The following is a 22,709-nucleotide window of genomic DNA, read 5'->3' as shown; positions in this document are numbered from 1 at the left end:
CTTCTTTATGAATGAGTTGAATAACATTTATTGCTAATTTTTAAATACATAATTTAACAATGAAAACCTACTGTTTTTGAAAAATAAAAAAAGTTGCTACATATGATGTACCGCCATAACATGCATAAAATTTTTTTATTTCGCTCAATTTGAACTATTTAAACCATGGAAATCACCAAAACAGCATTTTTTGAAGGAAAGCATTATAAATCCTGGATGACAAAAAGGGTCACTGCTCCCTTAACGAACGATTCTTTCCGCAAAAGAATTTTCACACCAAGTGGCCTAAGATAAGGATGCCGGTAGCTGCAGAGGACTATTCGTCCTCAAGGCATTAAAAGAACTCTTTTTCCATCAAGGATTTCATTTTTTAAATAACTGAACCACTAAGCAGTATAGCGGAAAAGTACCACATGCGAAATATTACGGCTTCACGCGTACAAAGCCAATTAAATAGAAAGGCGTAATATTACGTCCATAGCAATATTCAGAAATATTAACAGGACATAATATTACGTCCATGGCACGCAAAGTGTTAAATGAATCATTGTTGTAGTTGAATCAACAATGAGTAAAACGAATTATATAACACGACCCAATTTTGCTTCGGCAGAATTTCATACAAATGTTTACAGCTCAGCGTTTTATTTTTTTACGGCGATAGTCGTCAGTATAAAACACAGAAACAAATAATAGGGTGGTTTCCTATTATTTTTTTATTGCCTAAATCAATAAATTATTATCACTGGAGTACGCATTTCACGCTTTTAGATTTTTTAATGAGGATATCCATTTTTCGCGATTAAATGAAAAGTGAAAATTTTCAAGCGCGCGAAAACGCGGCGGCTAGGTATGAATGCTGGGAAAATTCCGTGTGACGTCATTATGATTCCTGCTGTCGCAAAGTGAGGTGACCATTGGGCGAGGATGTTTGCGCCGCTAAGATGCAGGCTGCTAGCAGGTAGCGTTTGGCTTAAATAAGGATTATTAATACCTTATCAAACGAAGGAAACTTTCCGACCTTAGGCAGTTTTAACAGGTGATTCTTAAGAGATGTTTCCCTGAAGTTTGTCCCTAATGCATGCATTTGTTCCTAAGCATAAAAAAATGTTTTTTAAAGTAAGTAAGTCCACTTAAGAAAAAATATGCAAAAATACCACTTCTCTTGGACTGCGGCATCTTTTTTTGCATCAGGTTTTCGTCTTCGAGTGTGGAAATTTGATTTTAACGGTAAAAATTTCAAAACAATAAAATATATTACGACTATTTAACCGCAAATTTGTGTAAAAGAAAACCCGAAGACTAGAAGGAGACAGCAAATATTTGTCGTCGAGGTAAAATTTGGCTAGTTTCAAGGCAAATCATTCGCAAATAGAGCGGAATATACCTACCACACGAGGTAATAAATTATTTATTGAAATTATGTAAAAAAACAATCATCAAGGAAATGCACTATTCTAAAATACTAATTTGGCTTGAAGTAGGTACTGAAGCCGCATCACACGAAGCACCTAAGCCGAAAGAAGAAATGATACAATATACTGGGTGTCAAAATGACAACCTCCGGCATTCAAGGTAAATTTGAATTTTAAGGCAGAAAAAAGAGAGGGGGTATCCCTAACAATGTCGTCTTATTAAGCCCTAAAAATGATTAAAAATTTACGAAATATTTTATTCTGCAACTCTTTAAAGGCCAGCTTTGAATAAAACGTTCGCGTATGTTGTCAAAATGACACACTTTGGCATTCTAGTGTTAACTTTTTTTTGTTAAAAATGCGTATGCCTTGAATTAACTATGTGGTCATAAAAAGAATTTTAGTGCATTTTCGGTTGCCGCATGAATGCATTGCATTCACGGTCATGCAGTAGCAAAATGGATACTAAATATTCCTTGATGTATGCTCCAAAGTAAGACTTAAAAAATAACAAGTTTCGTGTAGCTTATCTCAATATTTTAGTAATCTTTCAAATGCAAAATTTCTAAATTTTCTGATCCGCGCAACCGACGAAGAAGACGTTTGGAAATAGCTTGCTGCGGAGTCCGCCACTACGAAATGGTTTCCAAGTATAAGGCTTCCGTGGAGATCATGATGATATTTAGGGATTTTCCGGGTATTCTTCCGCGTTTATCCAATTTATAGGACAATATTTCGCCAACGTCCCAGTTGGCTTCCTCAGGTCCACTGAAGTCTCCATGCAGAAAGTTGTTCATCTTATATACACCCCGTTTACCGCCTTTTTTGTGGAGGTGTGCCCTGATTGGTCAGGATGTTTGAAGACCCTTTTCCACGCGCTGGCGAGATTGTAGCCGTATTCACGGTTCAAGTTCTTCGTTGTTTTGGTGATTTCGATCGCCTCCCTGATTACTCTCGGGTAGTGGCGGCCTTCTTTGTTCAATAGAGAAGCGTTGTCAAAGTCAATATTGTGTGTCGGTCCACTCCATTGGTGTTCCGCCACCGCTGACTGGGTGAAATGTCTATTTTTTACGGCCCTTCTGTGCTCTTGGACTCGGCATTTCAGTGCTCGTGATGTTTTTTGCCGGTGTAGGAATCACCTATCACAAAATGGTATTAATTGGGTGACCCGCAGTAGCAATAAAGGGTAGAGAAACATGTAAACATAAAATCTTCAGGCAAGAGGTGATTATACTGAGTAATATTAATAAAACATTTGAAAAATTATGAATGCGAGATAAATTGTTTGATCATTGTTATATGTTTTTGGTGATATCACAAAAAATGTATTTTTATTTTCGCCATGCTGTATACATACATATAATAAATAGTGAAACACACGTACCGTAGCAAGTTAAAACACAATTGCTATCATGTAAATAATTCATATGAAAAGCCAAGAAAATATAAAATAAAATGTTGGCGTGAAGATGACATGATTTTTTTTCTTTATTTTAAGGGGTAACACTTTTACAATTGTTTTCGGATAAAAATAAAAAAAGACGTATTTAAATTATTAATTAAAAGTTTTAGTGGATCGAAATTAGGTAATTAATAGGTAATATAAGAGGTTGATACACCCAGTCAACACGTAGGACTCATGCAAGAGGTCTTAAGAGGTCTAACGAATTTGTAGGATTCCTAGAAAGTCCCAAATGACCTCATAATGATGTCTCCGTGAGGTCATATGCACTCCAAAAAATATCCCATTTCGAGGGACTCACAAGACCCTTAAAGAGCTCATACAAGAGGTCTCCTATAAGAGGTAACTTCAAAATACTTCACGTGAACGGTATAAAAGATGAAGGAGGGATACTACACAACTTGCAAGGCCTACAAAATAACATTTCTTGGTACCTATTGATTGAAGCTAGCTCAAAACTGGAGAAGAACAAATTGCTAAGTTAGTTGGTCTGGCATTTTTAAACTACTTTTGGTGACACTATAGGAGCAGAAGATAACATGGCAGTATTCAACTTATCCAATGAAAATTAGGCCAAAACGCACATTAAATGACAACCATAGGTGGAATAATGCGGAACAAACAAATGGAATGGACAATACCACAATTTATTTTTCAATGCCACAAATGTCAAAATCTTCATCTTCTCTTCTTCTCAGCGTATTTGAGCCTATCCCCTGCGTGCTGCAACCATTGCTTTCCCACTCTCTCCAATGAAGCAACAGAGGACGAAGTTGGATGGCATTCCATAACAGAGGCTGAAAAATATAACCATCGAACTTAAGTTTAACAAATGAAATATTGGGAAACATCAAATACACCTGATAATAATAATCTCAACAGCTGTCCTTAAATACTCCCCTCTATGTAGTAGCAACAAAAGGATTATATCCAATATTTTAAAGATTTCGAAATACATCGGTATACAGATTTGCAAATCCGTATATTATACATATTTTATACATGTCTGATGATCCAAGATCCTTGATGTATACCAGAATCTTTAAAATATACAAACAATTCCCTTACAGCATAAACAGGTATCATCAGACATGTATGAGATATGTATAATACATAGTTTTACGACGTGTTACACATATTTAATCTATATAAAATCCATATTATGGCAGCAGATTTAATACGTATAGTATCTAGATATTTTCTGTGTAGTAGTGGACATTTGCATGTATTTTATACAGATATAATATGTATACAGTGTATACTGTGATACGTATTAAATCTAGATATAATCCTTTAGGTGCTACTAGGGTCTGAATCAATTATGTCCCGCAATGGCTTAATTCCTGGTTAGTCCCAAGCTCGCATGGTGGAGAGTCTTGTCCATATGATTCAAGATTGACTCATGCTTGCCTTGGTATCTGAGTGAAGGGAGTGAAAGCAAGGCTATCCATACCTATCAATACATCGCACATCATCAGTGCACTGAAATACACTGAATCGGTGCAATGACCCCGCTTCCTGCTGCCGTGCTGCGGTGCCATCCATGTCAGCTGGTAGGCTAAGTCATTCGACAGCAAGTGCGTTAATGCTCGCCTAAAATGCTGTTCTCCACTCATTCCTCCTATAAGTTTGATCTTCAGCTTCTGAAAAACAGGCAAGAATAAAATTATTTCCATATAGTGCACAAAATTCATCACATTTTCATAGAAACGTATTCCTGGTATAGGGAGAAATTTTTAGTAATTTTTCCATTTATTAACAGGCTACATGATCTCATAACAATCAAGACATTTGAGTTTGCAAAGTAAGAGTTGAGTAAACAAATGTGCACACGGAAGATAATGACAGAGTATTAGGCCAATGTTGCTTGGTAGATTATAAAATAGCCCCATCATTCTGTTAATGGCACTGAAGTAAGTGAAAATATGAAGACACTTGATGAACAGGGCAGTCATCACGATTGTCACAGAGGGTATGTAAGAATGTAATTCTCTGATAACTCTCCAAACAATTAGGGTAGTTATACTACGGCATTAAATAAGATTACCACAAGGCACATCAGGAGGATAGTATCCCAGTTCCCTACATGGTAATTTCAGAAAATACTGTTGAACTCTCTCTATATAGTTCTGATTGTTATTTAAATATAAGACCCCTCTGAATCATGGAGTAAAGAAACGATTGAAGACGAATTTATAGGTCAAAAGGGGTTGTGATTAATCATATCATGAAGAGATATGGGAAACAAAGATAATCACCATGTTGATAGCTATCATGTATTTCAAATCATCAAGGAACATATCATACTTATTATACTAGTCCTGATGCAAAGAAGACGAATCAAATCTATCCATCAAAAAACATGTAAAAAGAGAACAAAAATCCATGTTTAGATGGCTGCTATAGTCAATTCATTTTATGTCTGCGGGTGAGCTTTCGTGAGATCCCGGAGACTCTCGGATGGCTTCGCTGATAGGGGAGGGGTAGTACCGAGAGAGACAGAGGAGGAGAGAACACAACGTTGCCAAATGTACATAGCCGCCCTACTTTGTCACTGAAAACGTGTGAATCATAGGTGGCCACAGGTATTTTGGCCCCAGCACCGAGACAATATACCTACTCATTTGGAAGACATTGGGGATAATCCTCTCACAGAAGCCCGTGACATTGTCAGCTACCGCGCTGAATGAGGCACCATTGGTGGAAGGCATACTTAAGGTGCCTTCATAGCTTGGCGTTGCGTACTTGGGGGCAGAGCTAACTTATCGCAGCAAGTTGGAGCCCTTACAGCTCTGCGTTGCGAAAACAAATGAAAGGCAAAAATTGTCGGCTCCTAAAAATCGGCCTGTGAGCATATCATCTCATGATTTCGAACCAAACGCACAATACATATGTTGTTTTCTACATGTTTACACAATTTCATTTCTTAAAATGTTTTTCTTAACTATAAATAGTATTTGAAGTTAATATGGCGACCATAAAGTCATTAATCATGCATGTAGTGATGGCCTTTGCCTATGCATTACCGTGACCTTTAAATTTTATTTCCTAACTCGGAATATTCGAAAAATAGCTAATTACATACACTGAATGAACTGAGTAACGTGGAATGTTATCAGGAATATTTATTAATGATAACTGTTGTTCAAACAGATTGTCCAAGTCACGTTATGAAAATAGCTCTAAACGAGTAGATTATGAGGGCAGAATTATTAGATATCAATTGGAATTTAAATAACCGTAGTCACCAACAAGCACCTCTCACGCTGTATTTAGCTTGTGATACCATTTACGGGTATGTATTACGCTAATCTATGCTCCTCAGTGATTATTATCTAATTTATGGTTAACATTCGTCTTATGTTTAGGAAAGATACGAAATATCTAAGCTGAACACTTCAAAATAATAGTAAATAATGAAATAAATAGCATTTGCCACTCCCATTAGAGCTAATCTTGCATATTTGTATGTACAGAAACGAACACCAATTGGAAATCATTGGTGTACTGCCGCCTTCACGCAGAGAAAATCCGACAGGTTCAGTTTTTCTGCGACGACGCAGTGAGCTGGAGACGTGACGTCATCAATTCTCAAAGACGGGCTCTGATTGGCTCGCTAGCAGCGGCGTCAACGCAGCGCCGAACTGTGAAGGTCCCCTTAGTCACATACAAGGAGAACGCGTGAGGTTTGGCAACACTGCTCCACGGGCAGATTCACGGTGTTCACTCGGTGGAGGTCTGAGAGCGACTCACTGAGGCCACGCCTGCTGTTCGCTGATTGGCAAAGGCAAAGTCACGTGTCGAGAAACTTTTCCTCCCCTCATCTCCACTTGCTTTGGCCACACCAGCTCACCCACAGAGATAAAATGAACGGAGTTTAATGTAAGATTTCACTTTTTCCCGGCGTATGATGGCGGTGAATTCTTCTCGGGTTTCCATCCGGGTGAGCTCCATCTCCATCGCTGCCGACGTTTCGATAGAATCCTTTTCTATCGTCATCAGGGCCGATGATGCCAGTAGGAAAGTGCCAGGTTTATATATATAAAAAAAACTAAGACAAGTCTTAGTCTGTTCCAAAATACCATGCAGGACTGAAATTGCCTGGTGTCTACAGCATACCATGCGAGTGTGGTGAGGAGTGTGTCGGTGAAACCGGAAGAACGATCGAGACCCGAATCTAAGAGCATAAGCGTCATCTCCGGCTGTGCCAACCATCGAAATCGGCGGTTGCGGAGCACGCCATCAATCTCTACAACGCGATTCGCTGGGAAAACACCAAAATGCTCTGCCTCTCCAGCGGCTACTGGGATCGCCTCACCAAGGAGGTAATTGAAATACGACTCTCCAAGAAAAACTTCAACAGAGACGAGGGTTTCAACTTAAGTAAGGCATGGAACCCGATTTTGAAAGTGGCGGGAAAAGCGCACTCTTTCTCCGCCAATCAGAACGACCCAACATAACGACCGAGGATATATAAACCTGGCACTTTCCTACTGGCATCATCGGCCCTGATGACGATAGAAAATGATTCTATCGAAACGTCGGCAGCGATGGAGATGGAGCCCACCCGGATGGAAACTCGAGAAGAATTCACCGCCAACGGAGTTTAATACTCACAAACTGTTTCCTCACTCCGTCCGATTTCTGAAGTTCTGCCTCAACTTTCCTCAAATCAGCGAGGGAGTCCAGGGGGAAACTTGGCAAATTATTTAAGGCAGTCTCGCACACTGTCCCCTTTCCTCTTCCAACCTGTGCCCCATTCACTAAAACAAGGACTGTGTTTTCAATCGACTCAATTCTGGAGTTTAGCCTCCGGAACTCAGATTTGATCAGTTCTGCAACCCTTGAATCTGAAAGACAAGTTTTCATACCGAACTCAGGATAATTCATGGTAAAAAAATGACATATCAGACAGAGTTAGTAAGATTCAATGCAACACACAATTTTAAAAAATACCTACCATCATTAATAGAGACAGTTTCCTCCGAGGTACAAGCATTATCGGTCTCAATAGTGACATCTGAAACATAGAATTATAATTTCACTTTCAGTAATAATAATTTCATTTTCAGGTAAACTTTTTATTGCTAACCGAACCGTAAGGATGATGTTTGCTGTTCATGAATATGGCATAAAAAATATAAAACCAGTCTCAGGTAATCCAATCACGCATATGATGAAATATACTGTGCTTTCGCAATGAATTAAATAAAGCATAGATATTTCTCCAAGTGAGGTGGTCCCTGATCACAGATTCTTTTTCCTCGTTTAACCTGATGACAAGGAACGATTCTGGCCTTGAAATGTCTGTTATTGTGGATCACCACCCCTTGTAGACAACCTAAGAAAAAAATCAGCCAAACAAACATATATGTACTAACTTCTGTTTAAGGAATATGTACCTCCAGATTAATTGTTTCATGTTAGAGGAAAATATCATACTACATCCAACCAAAGAAGTAGCCCTGGTGAAAATAAAGTGTGCAGAGAACCGTACAAAAAGTGTGCCCACAGTTCTATTCACACTTCTTGCACACTCTTTTCACACTTTTAGCACATTTCTTCACCAAACACTTTCTGCACACTTCCCCAATGAAAATTTTTTACACAATTTTCTACATAGGATATGTGCAATGTACACATTTTACATGCATTTGTATCAGCCGTATAAAAGTTGTACATTATATACCATGTATGCACATTTTATAGACATTTTTAGAGCCTGCCCAGCCGGCACAGCAGAAATTCTTCACATAAATGGAAGGGGAAAAAATGGAGAAAATATATCTCTAGAGAAATTACAGGGTAGGACTTTCCCTATCTTTACTGTTCGCAGAGAGCCCACAAGATTTTTTACAGCTCTAGTGCTGAAAATGCATTGAATTTACATGTAAATCATATTCAAAGGGCTGATGCAGATGGAGAACTAATTCATGTTTTTGTTCCACCATTCAAAAAACGATTATAGCATGCAATCATCCATTTTAAATTCTCGAAGTGGATCCAGCCGGCACAGTAGAAATTCTTCATATAAATGGAAGGGAAATAATGGAGAAAATATATCTCTAGAGAAATTACAGGAAAGGAATTTCTCTATCTTTTCCGTTCGCTCAGAGCCCACAAGATCATTTACGGCTCTAGCGCTAATAATGCAGTGAATTTACTTTTGAATTATATTCGGAGGACTCACGCGATTGGAGAGCTAATTAATGTTTTTGTTCCACCATTCAAGAAACAATAGGGTAGTTTCCTTCATCGAAGAAAACGAAAGGCATTGATTGCGATTCGTTACCCACCATTAGTGTATTCATAATACACAAATTATTTGGTTTTAGAAATACCGGTTTAGACGAATGGTAAGGGCCAAATTTTATCCTCATTTGAAAAAGGCCAGATTGGCGCCCATGCGATGCCACTCCACGTGACGTCACAGGGACCTAGTTTCTACACGAGAGGATAGGAGTTATACATCGTCTGAGGTTACCAATGCATGCAAGAGGCACAGAGCTCAGGGGAATATGTCTCAATAATAACCTATTAAAATTGGCTAAGTTTGGAAAGTTTTCTTCGTTTGATAAGGTATTAATAAACCTTTTTTAAGCCAAGCGCTACCAGATAGCATGGTACTCAGCTACCCGCTAGCATCCTGCGTCGTATCAGCGCTCAGAGCCTCCCTCAAGGTCACCTCACAAGGCGGGAGGGGGAACCAGAAATGCGTCACACGGACCTTTTTCCCATCATTCCTACTTACGCGTCGCGTTTTCGCGCGCTTGAAAATTTTCAATTTTCATTTAATCGCGAAAAATAGATATCGTCATTTAAAAATCTAAAAGCGTGAATTACGTACTCCAGGATTAATAATCTTTCGATTTAGGCAATAAAAAATAATAGGAAACCACCCTATTCTCGAAATGGACCATTGTGCACGAAAAGTTGTTATTGTGGCGAGTACTAATGCATCGATTTTAAGAAGGACTTCATTCCCTTAGCCTTATTGATAAATTCATCTCATGTTGACATTAGTGCGACTTTATAATCATTCAGATGCAGGTAATCGGTACGTTGTAGGGGACGAGATGTCCTCAATACCCAACTTTGAGATGTTTCCCGTCTGCTAACTGCAGGAAGAGAAGACGTGACAGACTGAAATTAAATCGTGGAGGTGTTGAAGGACCACGCAGAGCCTCACGGCCACATAGAAAGAGAGATAGAGACAAAAAGAAGCCCCACAAAGAGTTTAATGCACGAGAAAAATCATTTACAGTTAAACCTCTATGAAGTCAATCTCTTCAAATCATAAAACTCAATACTTAGTACCACCCGTACGGTCCCGTCTGATTTACATGAAAATTAATAAGCAAACGTCTTTGTAGTGAACATCTTTTATCTCATAAAACCTCCACTTATCATGCCAAGGAGACACCCCCGAGATGGCCTAACTACATCCACAAATCGTTTCGAGACAAATAGAAATTATCAATGCAGCCACAATTATGTACATGGAATGACATTTTCAGCAATAAATGTTCCCCAGACGGCACAGAATCCTCCGTATCTAATTTGTATGCAGATAGTATCCATTGAATACCGCTCTGTCGCTTTTCGTCAATGGATACTATCTGCATACGAATTAGATATGCATATGCTTTATACTTACGTTAACATACAATTAGATATGGAGGATTCTGTGCCGTCTGGGTCGTGATTATTTTTTTCTTATGCACCTTTCATATGCTGTAATTTTCACGTTAACCATTAGTTATGGCCATTTTGTTCCATCTGAGCGCATACCTAACAGCAAATAATAAAAACAATATCCAACTATCCTAACCATTTTAAGTGACTGTTGAATTAAGAGAGATCACATCTTTTTCTCTTGACTCATGGTAAAAAATCACGCGACAGCGCTCACCTTCTGTAATCATTAAATAATAAATATATGTTCACTAATGCATGCATGTTTATTTAAATGCATATATATATATATATATAAATTCAGAGGTAAGGAAAGAATGGGATAGGAACATGGAATAGAAAAAGGACGAGGACAACGGTGCTGTGGTAGGTGGAAAAAAGCCAGAAATCAGAGGGTAAAAATGCGGCCTGACTGGGACTCGAACCCAGAACCTCCTGGTTGCCGGCCAGGTGCTCTACCAGTTGCGCTACCAGGACGCTTAGATTTACCATGATTTCGGCGGGGCTTTATACACAGAAAACTCCCTTTGCTGTGGCCCACGAGAGTAACCAATAAATGGCACTGGGGCAGCTCACCACTCACCAAGGGAAGGAATGGACGAGGACACAAGGATGAAAGGAAAGGTACACACTCACACGATAGTAGGAAAGAGACAGGGACATGCGTTTCGGGGCACGCAGAGCCCAAGTGAAATAAGCCAATATGGCCGATACACTACTTCATTCATTCACACGGCGCCTTAAGCGCAAACATACATATAAATTCAGAGGTAAGGAAATATATATATATATATATATATATATATATATATATATATAAAGTTTAAAAGCAGTAGTGCCTTTCATTTCCAAAGGATGTGAAAAAATAGTGCGTATCGCCAAAATATCTCTATAGTGAACCTCTATACATCAAATTGCCCAAATTTTGGTCCCCTCCATTACGATGTAAAGAGGTTTAACTGTACCATCATTCAGTAACACGTATCTAGAAGTGAAAGTCAGAATTTCAATGCTAAATATAACCAGCTACATATTTCATTAACATATTCATACCAAAAGGTCTATAAAATAACAGCTCGAGTTAAAAACACATTTATTCACTGCATTACATCATTTGATTACATCGATCAATCAAGTTAAATGTCTATAAAATAACAGCTTGGGTTCAAAATGCATTTATTCAGTACATATAACATCATTCGATTACATCAATCAATCTAGTTTTTGCCTCTTTTTCCTTCCTCCATCGCGGTCGCAAGACCCCACCAAATATCTGCCCACCTTCCCCCTTATCTCGGCATCACTAGCAGAGGGATAATTCTTCCTTATGGCACCTGTGAACAGTATCACATGAACTATTAAAATCTGTTAGTCACTACGTATTAAATCAAAATTGAGATCTTCAGTTAAAAGATGAAAGTAGGATTATCTCTAATGCAATATAAATACCAGTAGGGTAGTTTCCTTCATCAAAGAAAACGAAATGCAATGATTGCGATTCCTTACCCACCATTAGTGTATTCATGATACACAGATTATTGGTTTTCAGAAATCCCAGTTTAGACGAATGGCAATGCTCAATTTTAACCTCATTTGAAAAAGGCCAGATTGGAGCCCATGCGATGGCACTCCACGTGAAGTCACAGGGACCTAGTTTCTACACGAGTAGATAGGAGTTTTACATCGTCTGAGGTTACCAATGCATGCATGAGGCACAGAGCTCAGGGAAACATCTCTTAATAATCACACATTAAAAATAACTAAGTTCGGAAAGTTTCCTTCGTTTGATAGGGGAATAATAATCCTTATTTAAGCCAAGTGCTACCAGCCAGCAGGGTACTCTGCTACCTGCTAGCAGCCTGCGTCGTATCAGCACTCAAGCCTTGCCCCAAGGTCACCTCACAAGGCGGCAGGGGGAACCAGAAATACGTCACACGGACTTTTTCCCATCATTCCTACTTAGCCGTCGCTTTTTCACACGCTCTAAATTTTTCACTTTTCATTTCATCGCGAAAAATGGATATCGTTATCTAAAAATTAAAAAGTGTGAAATGCATACTCCAGGAGTAATAATATTTCGATTAAGGCAATAAAATAATAATAGGAAACCACCCTATTGTTCTGTAAACAGAGGTATGTTTTAGCTGTCGTAACTGCCACCGGAGGGTGTAGTTTTATTCCGATATTCAATTTTGTGTGTGTGTGTGCACGTGCAGCCAGTCGTCGTCAACTCAGAGTCAGTTGTGAGAATCAGTGTGTGGAACTCATAGTGAGAATGTGTGGTGTCTCAGCTGCCCCAGCCCCCCTCCCCCCAAGTGTGCTCAGGTGTCAGCGGCACTGCAGACAAGGAGGCTTACTGACTGAACAGGACTGATAAGTGAAATTCCCCCCATTATTATTATTCACTATTGTCATGATATTGTAAAAGTTATGAATACATGCATATTTTTTGATTCCCTAACTTTTTCCCGAATCGTTTTTTCCGACGACCTTTATCCCGAATTTTTTTTCCGAATCCATTTTTCCCGAAAGCTTTTTTCCGGAAACCCTTTTCTCCGAAACATTTTTTACCGAACACCTTATTTCCCGATTGTATAAAAAACAAGCTATTTATCGTAAAATACAACAAGTGGGACTCCAAGTCCCTTACAATGACCCAACAGATAGAACCCTGAAAACGACAGTTCATATGATGGCAGATTTAGCGTTTGTTCCAGTTGAAGACGTTGAAACAACTTTCGAGCTATAAAAGCAGGTTTTGCAATACACACAGAGATTGCCTTGATTGAATTAAGTGTTGGGAAAAGTATCAAGGGCAAGCCAAAAAAGAAATGGTACGACATGCACGAGAGGCTGAAATCGGTGTAAAAGAATATGAAGATTACAAGAACGATAGGAATTTTCTTAAATTTCTAAGAGCTATCGCGCACAATATAATTTTCTAAAAAAAATGATGTATCTTGTGTATGAATATATTTGGTTAGGAAAAGTATGAACTAATTTTTATACAATCGGTAAATAAGGTGTTCAGTAAAAAATGTTTCGGAGAAAAGAGTTACGGGAAAAAAGCTTTCGGGAAAGAGGACGCGTTGCGATTCGGTAAAAAATTCTTTCGGGAAAAAGGTCGTCGGAAAAAACGATTCGGGAAAACGGTCGAGTACCATATTCTTTGAACGTTTAAAAGTGCGTTGTACAGTGGATTCCGTTGAATGGGTCCACTGGTTACTTGGGACAGCCGCTTAATTGGGGCAGATCTTGAGGAACAGAACCCAATAGAGGAATATCCCAGAGTATTCTCCGCTTAACTGGGACAGCATGCCGCTTTATTGGGCCGTGAGTCGGCGACATAGACTCTATACTCGCGACGAAATTAAAATGTTTTGTTTTCATAATACTATTTTTTATATTTTCCTCCTTTGATTTACTCTTATTTTCCACAAATGCTCCTATTTTGCCCTGTTTTGAAAGCTCTTGTTGTTATACTATCCGCAAGAGGATAGGACTTTTCTTTATTAGGACTTAGTAAAAGACATTCATTCAGCGTCGCCCGAGGCTGTGAAAAATATTTTTAACAAAAATGTTATAATTCTTAAAAATGATAATAAATTAACTAAAATTGCTGATTTATTAATCAAATTAATAGTCTAATAAACTTATGTTGCATTACAAACATTCTTTTTCTTCTATCTATCATTTCAATGTTTGTTTATGCCCATGTACAGGATAGTTCGCCAAATTGGGGCAGCCGCTTGATTGGGGCAAAGTGCACAAGTCCCGATATGTCCCAATTTACCGGAATCTACTGCATTTCTCTGGTCCTTCGAGTTTTAGTTGTATGAACATTGGTCCCTTTTCATCCCACGACACCAGTATAAAAGGAAAATAAAACAGATATTCATCTAAATTATATACTATGCACAGAAATTAATAAGCTATTTGTATAAAATGTAACGTAGTGTGTCAATTCAAAACCAGTTCAGTTAAAAAATTAAATCATCTATTGACGAGACTATCTCAACTACAATGCTAACACAGAAGAAATAAAAATTGAACAAAAATTCCTCTAAATTACTATAATGATGGCAAAGTTCTAACAACACGTATAGATATCAAAAATAGAAATTTTTAGGAGCAGAAAAGCGATTGATTTTTTTACTTGTTCACTGAAATCAAAAACCAAAAGTTAACAAAACTGAAAAAAAGAAGCATTCATTTGCAAACAAAGAGTTGTTTTTTGCTTGTATTTTATTTTTTTAATGCTATTAAACTTTGTTTAAGATACCTGTCTCAAACCGGCCGATTTTGAGATACGTGTTGTTAAAACTTAGCCATCAATGTGCGGAAGTAATGTTAAGAAGAAGTATTCACTTTGAAAAATTAAAGCGATAACATCATTATTACAAATTTTTAACCAGTTGGGCTTGACAAGAAGCATATAAATGCACTCTGATCTACATGATATGAACACATCTAAGAGAAAACCAAATTTATAACTCAACGAGTGAGCTGCGCCCGCTCCCAGCGGGCTTCCGCCGCTCTTTTCAATGCAGGTCCGTCCACAGAGGGATAGGCGTGTTTCTAATTTTAAAATGTAGAAAAAAAGGCAGGGTTTTATATACAAATTGAATTGGAATGTTCATGAACAAATTGAGGTCAGAGGACCTCTTTAAACACAACATTGGAAGTAATTACACTATCCTCTGTTAAACGCACATGATGACTCGTACTTAAATATCAACAGGAGACTTGAATGTGGAATCAGCCGCATTTTGATATGAGTTATTTAAAGAATGCGAGATGTTGTTGCAAATGAACAAATGTATCAGTTCGTGCGCCGTTAACGTCAGGAATATTTACCGGTTTTTGTTTTTTTAAAATTATTTAAAAACCAATTTTAGGAAACAATAGCAATATTTAGGAAGTAAGATATGCCGTCGCATGTTCTCTGATAAATTCTGTGCATTTTGGTACCACATTTGTAGAGTTTGGTTGGGTATAAGTTGAGAAAAAGGTATCTATAAAGTAGAAATAATATAGAAGATAGCCAATTGAAAAATTTACGTAACTAACCTTCAACAGCTTTATAAATAGGAAGAGCCGAAAAGTTTTTCTTCCCCTTTCTCCCACAGCAGCTGTAGAGCTTGCAGAGGTCGTTGCCCATGAGCTTTTTCAATATGTTATACGTGACTTGTGTAATGCTTCCTCCGCCAACAATTGCAAGCTCTTGAACCTGCAAATACCACGATTGAGAATAAGTCAAGCACACAAACTTAATTTTGTTCAAAGTTAACCCATTCACTGCTGTTCAATCTCCGAAAACCTTCTCCTCACATGCGGCGAAAAGGTTAAAATGCGTTTCGTGGGCCCATGGAGTAGGAACTTATATAATGGGCGTGGTACACCCTCCAAAGGGTCGCTAATCCGGGACCCTTTCCTCGACGAACTCACCCACGCAGAACTGTTTCATCGACCCTACCAGCGGGGGTAGAAAAGTGACCACTCTGACTGCAATTTAAAAAATGAATCAATGAATCTGATCATCAAAAAATGATTGTTGGCATCACACTCCTGCAAATCAAGCAATCAAGTGCATCTTTTAACCGTGTTCCGGGATGAAAAATAACGATTTTATTGATTAAAATAAAATAACTTTGTTTCATTCCAAACTTTATTTTAAATAGCACGACCCGGGTTTCAACAACTAGTTTTATCATCAGGTCACATTAGGTTAACATCAGGTCACATCAGGTTAACATCAGGTCACATCAGGTTAACATCAGGTCACATCAGGTAGATGTTGAAACCCGGGTCGTGCTATTTAAAATAAAGTGTGGAATAAAACAAAGTTATTTTATTCAACGATGAAGCAATTCCACAAAATAATGCCTGAGACCGTGTCTTATAATAACGGTTTTGTTGACTTTGCTAAAAACATGGCTGCGTACCACCGGAAAATGGCCGTTTAGAAAAGTTAACTAAATGGTTATTTCTCATCACAGAAACACGGCTAAAAGACAAACTTGATTGCTTGATTGGCAGAAGTACAATGTAAACAATCTTTTTTGATGAGCGGATTGATAGATTTTCAAAATGCAGTCAGAGCGGTCACTTTTGGTTAGGGAGGCACCCCACTCCGAGGGTCGAAAAGAGGGGCCAGTGAGGGTGAGCTCGTCAGGGAAAGGGTCCTGGATTGGCAACCCTTCCGATGGCTTCAGTAAAAGTGCCGAGCACATGGCGGAGAGGAAGAATAATAGGGTAGTTTCCTTCATCAAAGAAAACGAAAGGCATTGATTGCGATTCGTCACCCACTGTCAGTGTATTCAAAATATACAATTATTTGGTTTTAGAAATACTGGTTTAGACTAATGGCAATGGTCAGTTTTAAACCCATTTGAAAATAGCCAGACTGGCGCCCAAGCGATGCCACTCCACGTGACGTCACAGTGACCTAGTTTCTATACGAGTAGATAGGAGTTTTACATCGTCTGAGATTACCAATGCATGCATGAGGCACAGAGCTCAGGGAAACATGTCTTAATAATCGCCCATTAAAACTGCCAGAGGTCGGAAAGTTTTCTTCGTTTGATACGGTATTAATAATCCTTATTTAAGCCAAGCGCTACTAGCTAGCAGGGTACTCTGCTACCTGCTAGCATCCTGCGTCATATCAGCGCTCAAAGCCTCGCCCCAAGGTCACTTCACTTGCGGCAGCGGGAACCAGAGTGACGTCACATGGAGTTTTCCCAGCATTCATACTTAGCCGTCGAGTTTTCGCGCCCTTGCAAATGTTCACTTTTCATTTAATCGCAAAAAATAGACATTGTCATTTAAAAATCTAAAATACGTACTCCAGGAGTAATAATCTTTCGATTTAGGCAATAAAAAATAATAGGAAACCACCCTATTACGTTCACAGCAGCCTGCTATGCCAACGTACCAGGTACGTTCACCGCAGTGGAAGGGTTAATGAAACATATTTCAAGAGGGTTACCAATAGATCCATCGATGATGGATCGCTCACTGTCTCTGAAAGTGAGGAAAGTTCTTCATCTTCTACAACAGGTAACCTGAAATCCATTCTTTTAGATTGCTCCTGTTTCCCGTGGCAGTGGCAGTTACCCTTAGGCTTCCTTATCTCCTGCCTAATTTCGTTCAAATCATATTTTAATGATTCCAAACATTTGATGATCTTGCAAATCACTGAAATTCGAATAAATGCAGACATATTAGCACGATATTGAAAAAACTCTCATGCTTAGGGATAAACTTTCCCCAAATTTCAAAATTTCTGACTATCATAAATGCAGTTGAGTTCCTCAAATCCAGAATCAAGAAACCTGGATAACCACAAATCCAGAACATTTAAAAATTCCTCTGCATAGTGTTTTGACTTGCCACCTCCGGGCACCACTCTCCAAGCCTTGTTCTAGGATGAGTAGGAAGTTAGCACATGCTATGGACATACGCTAAGAACCTTGTCAGGGACACACAAGGACATCAAATATCAAGTACAAGAGCCTGAGCACTAATTAATTAACTCACTAAATATACTATGAAGACCAGAAATCCAGTAAAACCAGAAATCCAGAAGTCTTTCGGTCCCAAGCTTTCTGGATTTGAGGTCCTCAACTGTACATTGATTAAAGTAACACTCATGATTATTTTATTTATGATCATTCATTCATTCATGAGTAAAGATTCATGCTCACCAGTGGGAGAGTTATCAGAAGATATCTTTTGGTGGAACTTCTCAGGCTGCTCACACCTATTGCTTTTGCCTGGGAATTCTGGAACAGCTGTCCCCAGACTGATCTCATCGCTCGATTGATTCTCATCGCTACTGTCTGGCTGATAGCGTTGACGCTTTTCGATAAACCTCTTTCTCTGTGATTCTTCAACGAAATCCTCAGAATCAGATGATGTGGTGGAAGTATGATCTGAAACAGCAGCCTTCCTCTTCGCCAGGGAGTACGAGTCTGTAAAAGCATGCTAATGAATTATTCCAACTACAGTGAAACCTCTTTACATCGTAATGAAAGGGACCATAATTTAGGTTATTTGATTTGTGGAGGTTCACCATAGAGAGGTTTCAATGATATGTGTTGGTATATACATATTTTTTTATTTATATTTTTTTTATGTCAAACTTTTTTGTGTATTCTATTCTGTTCTTATATATATATATGTGTGTATTTGTTATGTATGTTTTTATATGTTATATTATATATGTGCATACTTTAAATTATATTACTGTATAACAAAACACGATCGTAACTTTTTTATGTAAAAATATTGTATATCGTTGTCATCTTTGTATTTTATATTTTTCATGTTTTTTCTTTCATAGCCCTGAGGATGATTTAAAATAAATCGAAACGTTGGCTATAACTTGTTTTACATTGACCTAAACCCCAAGAAATATTATAAAATGTATTAAACAAGGTCAAGAATAGAAGAGGAAAAAAAATAATTATGGTATACAATACAGGTTGTCCCATTTATCTTGACCACCCGAAGAAACTCTTTGTCCATATGCAAATTCAAAAATATGTGTCAAGCAAATATTCATTAGCCGTCAGGGGGACATTTAATCAGCATGACTGTCTTCCTTGTAGCTTTGTTATTTACAAAGATATGAACAGCGGTTTGTCTTTTTTAAATGGAGGAAATGAATTGCCGAATAAAAAATAAATGGTGCCATTTAAAAAAGAAATACCGCAGTTTATATCTTTGTAAATAACAAAGCTACAAGGAAGGAAATAATGCTAAATAATGTCCCCCTGGTGGCTAATTAACATTTGCTTGACACATTTTTGAATTTACATCTGGACAAAAAGTTATTTCAGGTGGTCAAGATAAATGGGACACCATGTATATCTATACAAGTGAATGCAATTTCAATGTTAACTTTATGTGTTACCATGTGCATTGTTGATTTAAAAAAAATATGAGTTTAAGTGTGTGTGAATCTTTACAACGGCGAATACATGTTCTTTTAAGATTGAAGTAACAAATTACTTTCCATTCGGCCTGAAAATCAACCCAGTACAATAATAATCACTATTTTTTCATATCCTTTGGAAATGAAAGGCACTACTGTCTTTTAAACCATTATATTTATGGATTTAAAAAAACATGCATGCATTAGTGAACATATATAATTATTAAATGGTTACAAGTAGGCCACTGGCCTGGTGGTAACATGTACATATGATGCAAAAACAATATAAAACATTATAAGAAGCCCTTAGACCCTACTTCTTCAAACACTTTTTAAAAATATTTTAATTTTTCTGGAAGGGCTTAAATAGTTTTGCTGGTAGGTCGTTATATATTATTTAATGATAACACCCCAGTCAGCACATGAGATAATTTAGACAGAAATTATTTTGGTAATTTGGGGCAAATTTACCCTAGTAACCTTTACCCTCTCTTTACCACTTAATTACTCACGTGCAGAATTGCCAACAGTGAAGTATAAAAAAATATATAGTGAGGCATTTACTTAATTGTATGAGGTTGAGAAAAGTTTTAAGTAGAAAAGTAAAGTTCAATATATTAACAGTGACACTGTAGTGATATTTTTCAAATTATTTTCGATTTCATTTCGCAAATAGTTTCACATTATACACACGCTATCGAGGAAAGGCTTTACTAACAAAAATTCAAGTACTTAAAAATTACCCGATTATTTTCGTAAATAAATATAGAGGAGTGCTGATTTTCATTGGATAATTTTTTAATTGAAATAATTTTATGAAAGATCGAATTCATATCTTGACGGTTGGCCATTTTGGATCCTCAAATGTGATTTGTGACTAGTGGACCGTAACGTTGGCGACGAGATAGCAAATAAACAATGAAGGAGGAACATGAACGCGACTGCAAGTGCCGAAGTAATGTGCCTCGCAATTATAATTTCTGGCTATTACCGGAGCATGAAGTAAGCTAAGTTAAGTTACTTGATGCAATGCTGAAAATGGTAAAATATAATTCAATGGAAAATTAAACCAGAGAGTAGCATCACTTTTTGTAGCGACGCCACAGTGACACAATATACTTTTTAATAACCAATATAACTGAAATTTGATTCCCTCAACATCTGCTAAAGTATAGAGCTCTTTATTTACAGTGATTTCTTTGAAAATTTCAGGTGAACAAGTTTGGAAAAGCTGTTTTTAGGATTCTCGTTTGGGCGAACTTGTTTCCTCGTAATCATGCCCTGAAGAGTTCGGTGTGGAAGCTGTTGTCAGCGAGTGCTCGACGGAAGAAAATTCGTTCCAAGTTCCGAGTAAGGAAAGGCATCAAGGTGACCATGGCTTAACGTCCCATCTGACTGACGGATTGCTGTACATGAAGTGTCCTCCTTAAGGCACTCCGGCAGGGATCACCTGGTGAACACTACAACTATGGTCACACTGTGGCCGAATTTTTGTTAACCTGTGGCAACTATGGATATGGCTCCCCACAGATTGCCATATTGTGGTCAGACTGCGGTTGCCATGCGGCAAGTCATAGTCTGGCTCGCCTAACATGCATAACTATGGCCACACTGTGGATTGTCTCAGGAAGGCCACAGATTGGCAAACCAAACATTTGTAAACATAGGTATATTACGGTTGCTAATGATTAGATTGATTGATTCAGATTAGTTGGTAAGTTACTAAAATGGAAGTTGGTTGATTCAGTTGATATAAAGTAAGTGTATTATCCACACTTAAGCCACATTACGGCAGGCAACACTATGGCCACACTATGGCCGGGGGTCGAAACCATTATGGGGCCATAATGGCACCCCACTATGGCCACAATAGATGTGTTGACTGGGCAGGCACCCTCTGAAAAATCTCTGCCACTCTATCCCAGCATTGACTCAATGCTGTTCAACGATATCGGCCTAATATTGGTAATGTAGACGGAATAGTAGCTGGAAACAGGGGCGCAGCTAGGAACAGGGTAGTTTCCTTCCTTTCTTGGTTTTGCGCCACTGTAAATTGGCAATAATTGCTGTATGTGGGCTTTAGAAATAAATAAATAAATAAATAAAACGAAATGCAGTGATAGCGATTCCTTACCCACCATTAGTGTATCCATAGTATACAAATTATTTGGTTTTAGAAATCCCAGTTTAGACGAATGGTAATGGTCAATTTTAACTTCATTTGAAAAAGGCCAGATTGGCGACCATGCGATGCCACTCACCTTACGTCACAGGGAACTGGTTTCTAGACGAGTAGATACGAGATTGTCATTGTCTGAGATTACCAATGCATGCATGAGGCACAGAGCTCAGGGAAGCATCTCTTTACAACCACCCATTAAAACTGAAGCCTCGCCCCAAGGTCACCTCACACGCCGACAGCTGGAACCAGAAATACGTCACACGAACTTTTCCCAGCATTCCTACTTGAACGTCGCGTTTCCGCGCGCTTGAAAAATTTTCGCTTCTCGTTTAATCGCGAAAAATAGATATCGTCATTTGAAAATCTAAGAGCGTGAAATGCGTACTCCAGGGGTAATAATGTTTTGATTTAGGCAATTAAAAAATAATAGGAAACTACCCTATTTAGGTGCAACTACATCATTTTTCTGAACTGAGGGCGGCTGACCTTGAGTGCGCTCGAAACCCACCCACTCTTCTAGCCAATCACAGGAAAGCGATAGTATAAAGTGTGTAGGCGCCCGCAGTCTCTCTCTGAATTCTGTGCTGTGCAGATCGCTCTCCAGCAAGCAGTGTTGCCAAATCGAATAGTTCAGCGTTCGTCCGAGAATCTTCCGCCGCCCCAAAAGTACCGTTATTCTCAAGGCTGGCAACGCCTGTCGGTCGGATGGAGGGGAGCGGAGCGGAAAAGGGAAGGGAGAGGTGGAAGGGGCAGCGCTTCCGATTGGCTACTTGCTATTTTCCACCCAGCCGCCATCAGTTCCGAAAAATGGTATAATCCCGGGGTGTGTGGGGGTATGGAATACCCACCAGGATAAGTTGCAGGTGCGAGATTGATAAATTGCGGAATGACATAAAAGCCTCACTGATCGAGAACAGACCACTCAAGGCACATCCAAATGGCTCTCAAGGGTATAAATACCAGCAAGAAATTGGCTCGACATTCAACCCCTGAAGATGATGGCAGACTTATTCA

General features: G+C 38.5%; 1 protein-coding gene across 1 annotated transcript in view; it reads right to left on the bottom strand.

Annotated features, from left to right (window-relative positions):
• Positions 1-2,882: 2,882 nt before the first annotated feature.
• The window catches only part of LOC124172319 (zinc finger protein 33B-like), a 72,893-nt gene continuing 53,066 nt past the window's right edge, over positions 2,883-22,709 (bottom strand). Inside the window, exons 6-9 of the mRNA XM_046551763.1 lie at positions 7,838-7,897; positions 7,495-7,727; positions 4,331-4,520; positions 2,883-3,674 (exon numbers count right to left, since the gene is read on the bottom strand). Coding sequence (XP_046407719.1) covers positions 3,556-3,674; positions 4,331-4,520; positions 7,495-7,727; positions 7,838-7,897 — 602 coding nt within the window. The 3' untranslated portion in view covers positions 2,883-3,555. The remainder of the gene's footprint in view (positions 3,675-4,330; positions 4,521-7,494; positions 7,728-7,837; positions 7,898-22,709) is intronic.

The sequence above is a fragment of the Ischnura elegans genome (assembly GCF_921293095.1).
Source record: "Ischnura elegans chromosome 13 unlocalized genomic scaffold, ioIscEleg1.1 SUPER_13_unloc_1, whole genome shotgun sequence".
Taxonomy (NCBI): Eukaryota; Metazoa; Arthropoda; class Insecta; order Odonata; family Coenagrionidae; genus Ischnura; species Ischnura elegans.
This window is presented reverse-complemented; position numbering and strand designations above follow the sequence as displayed.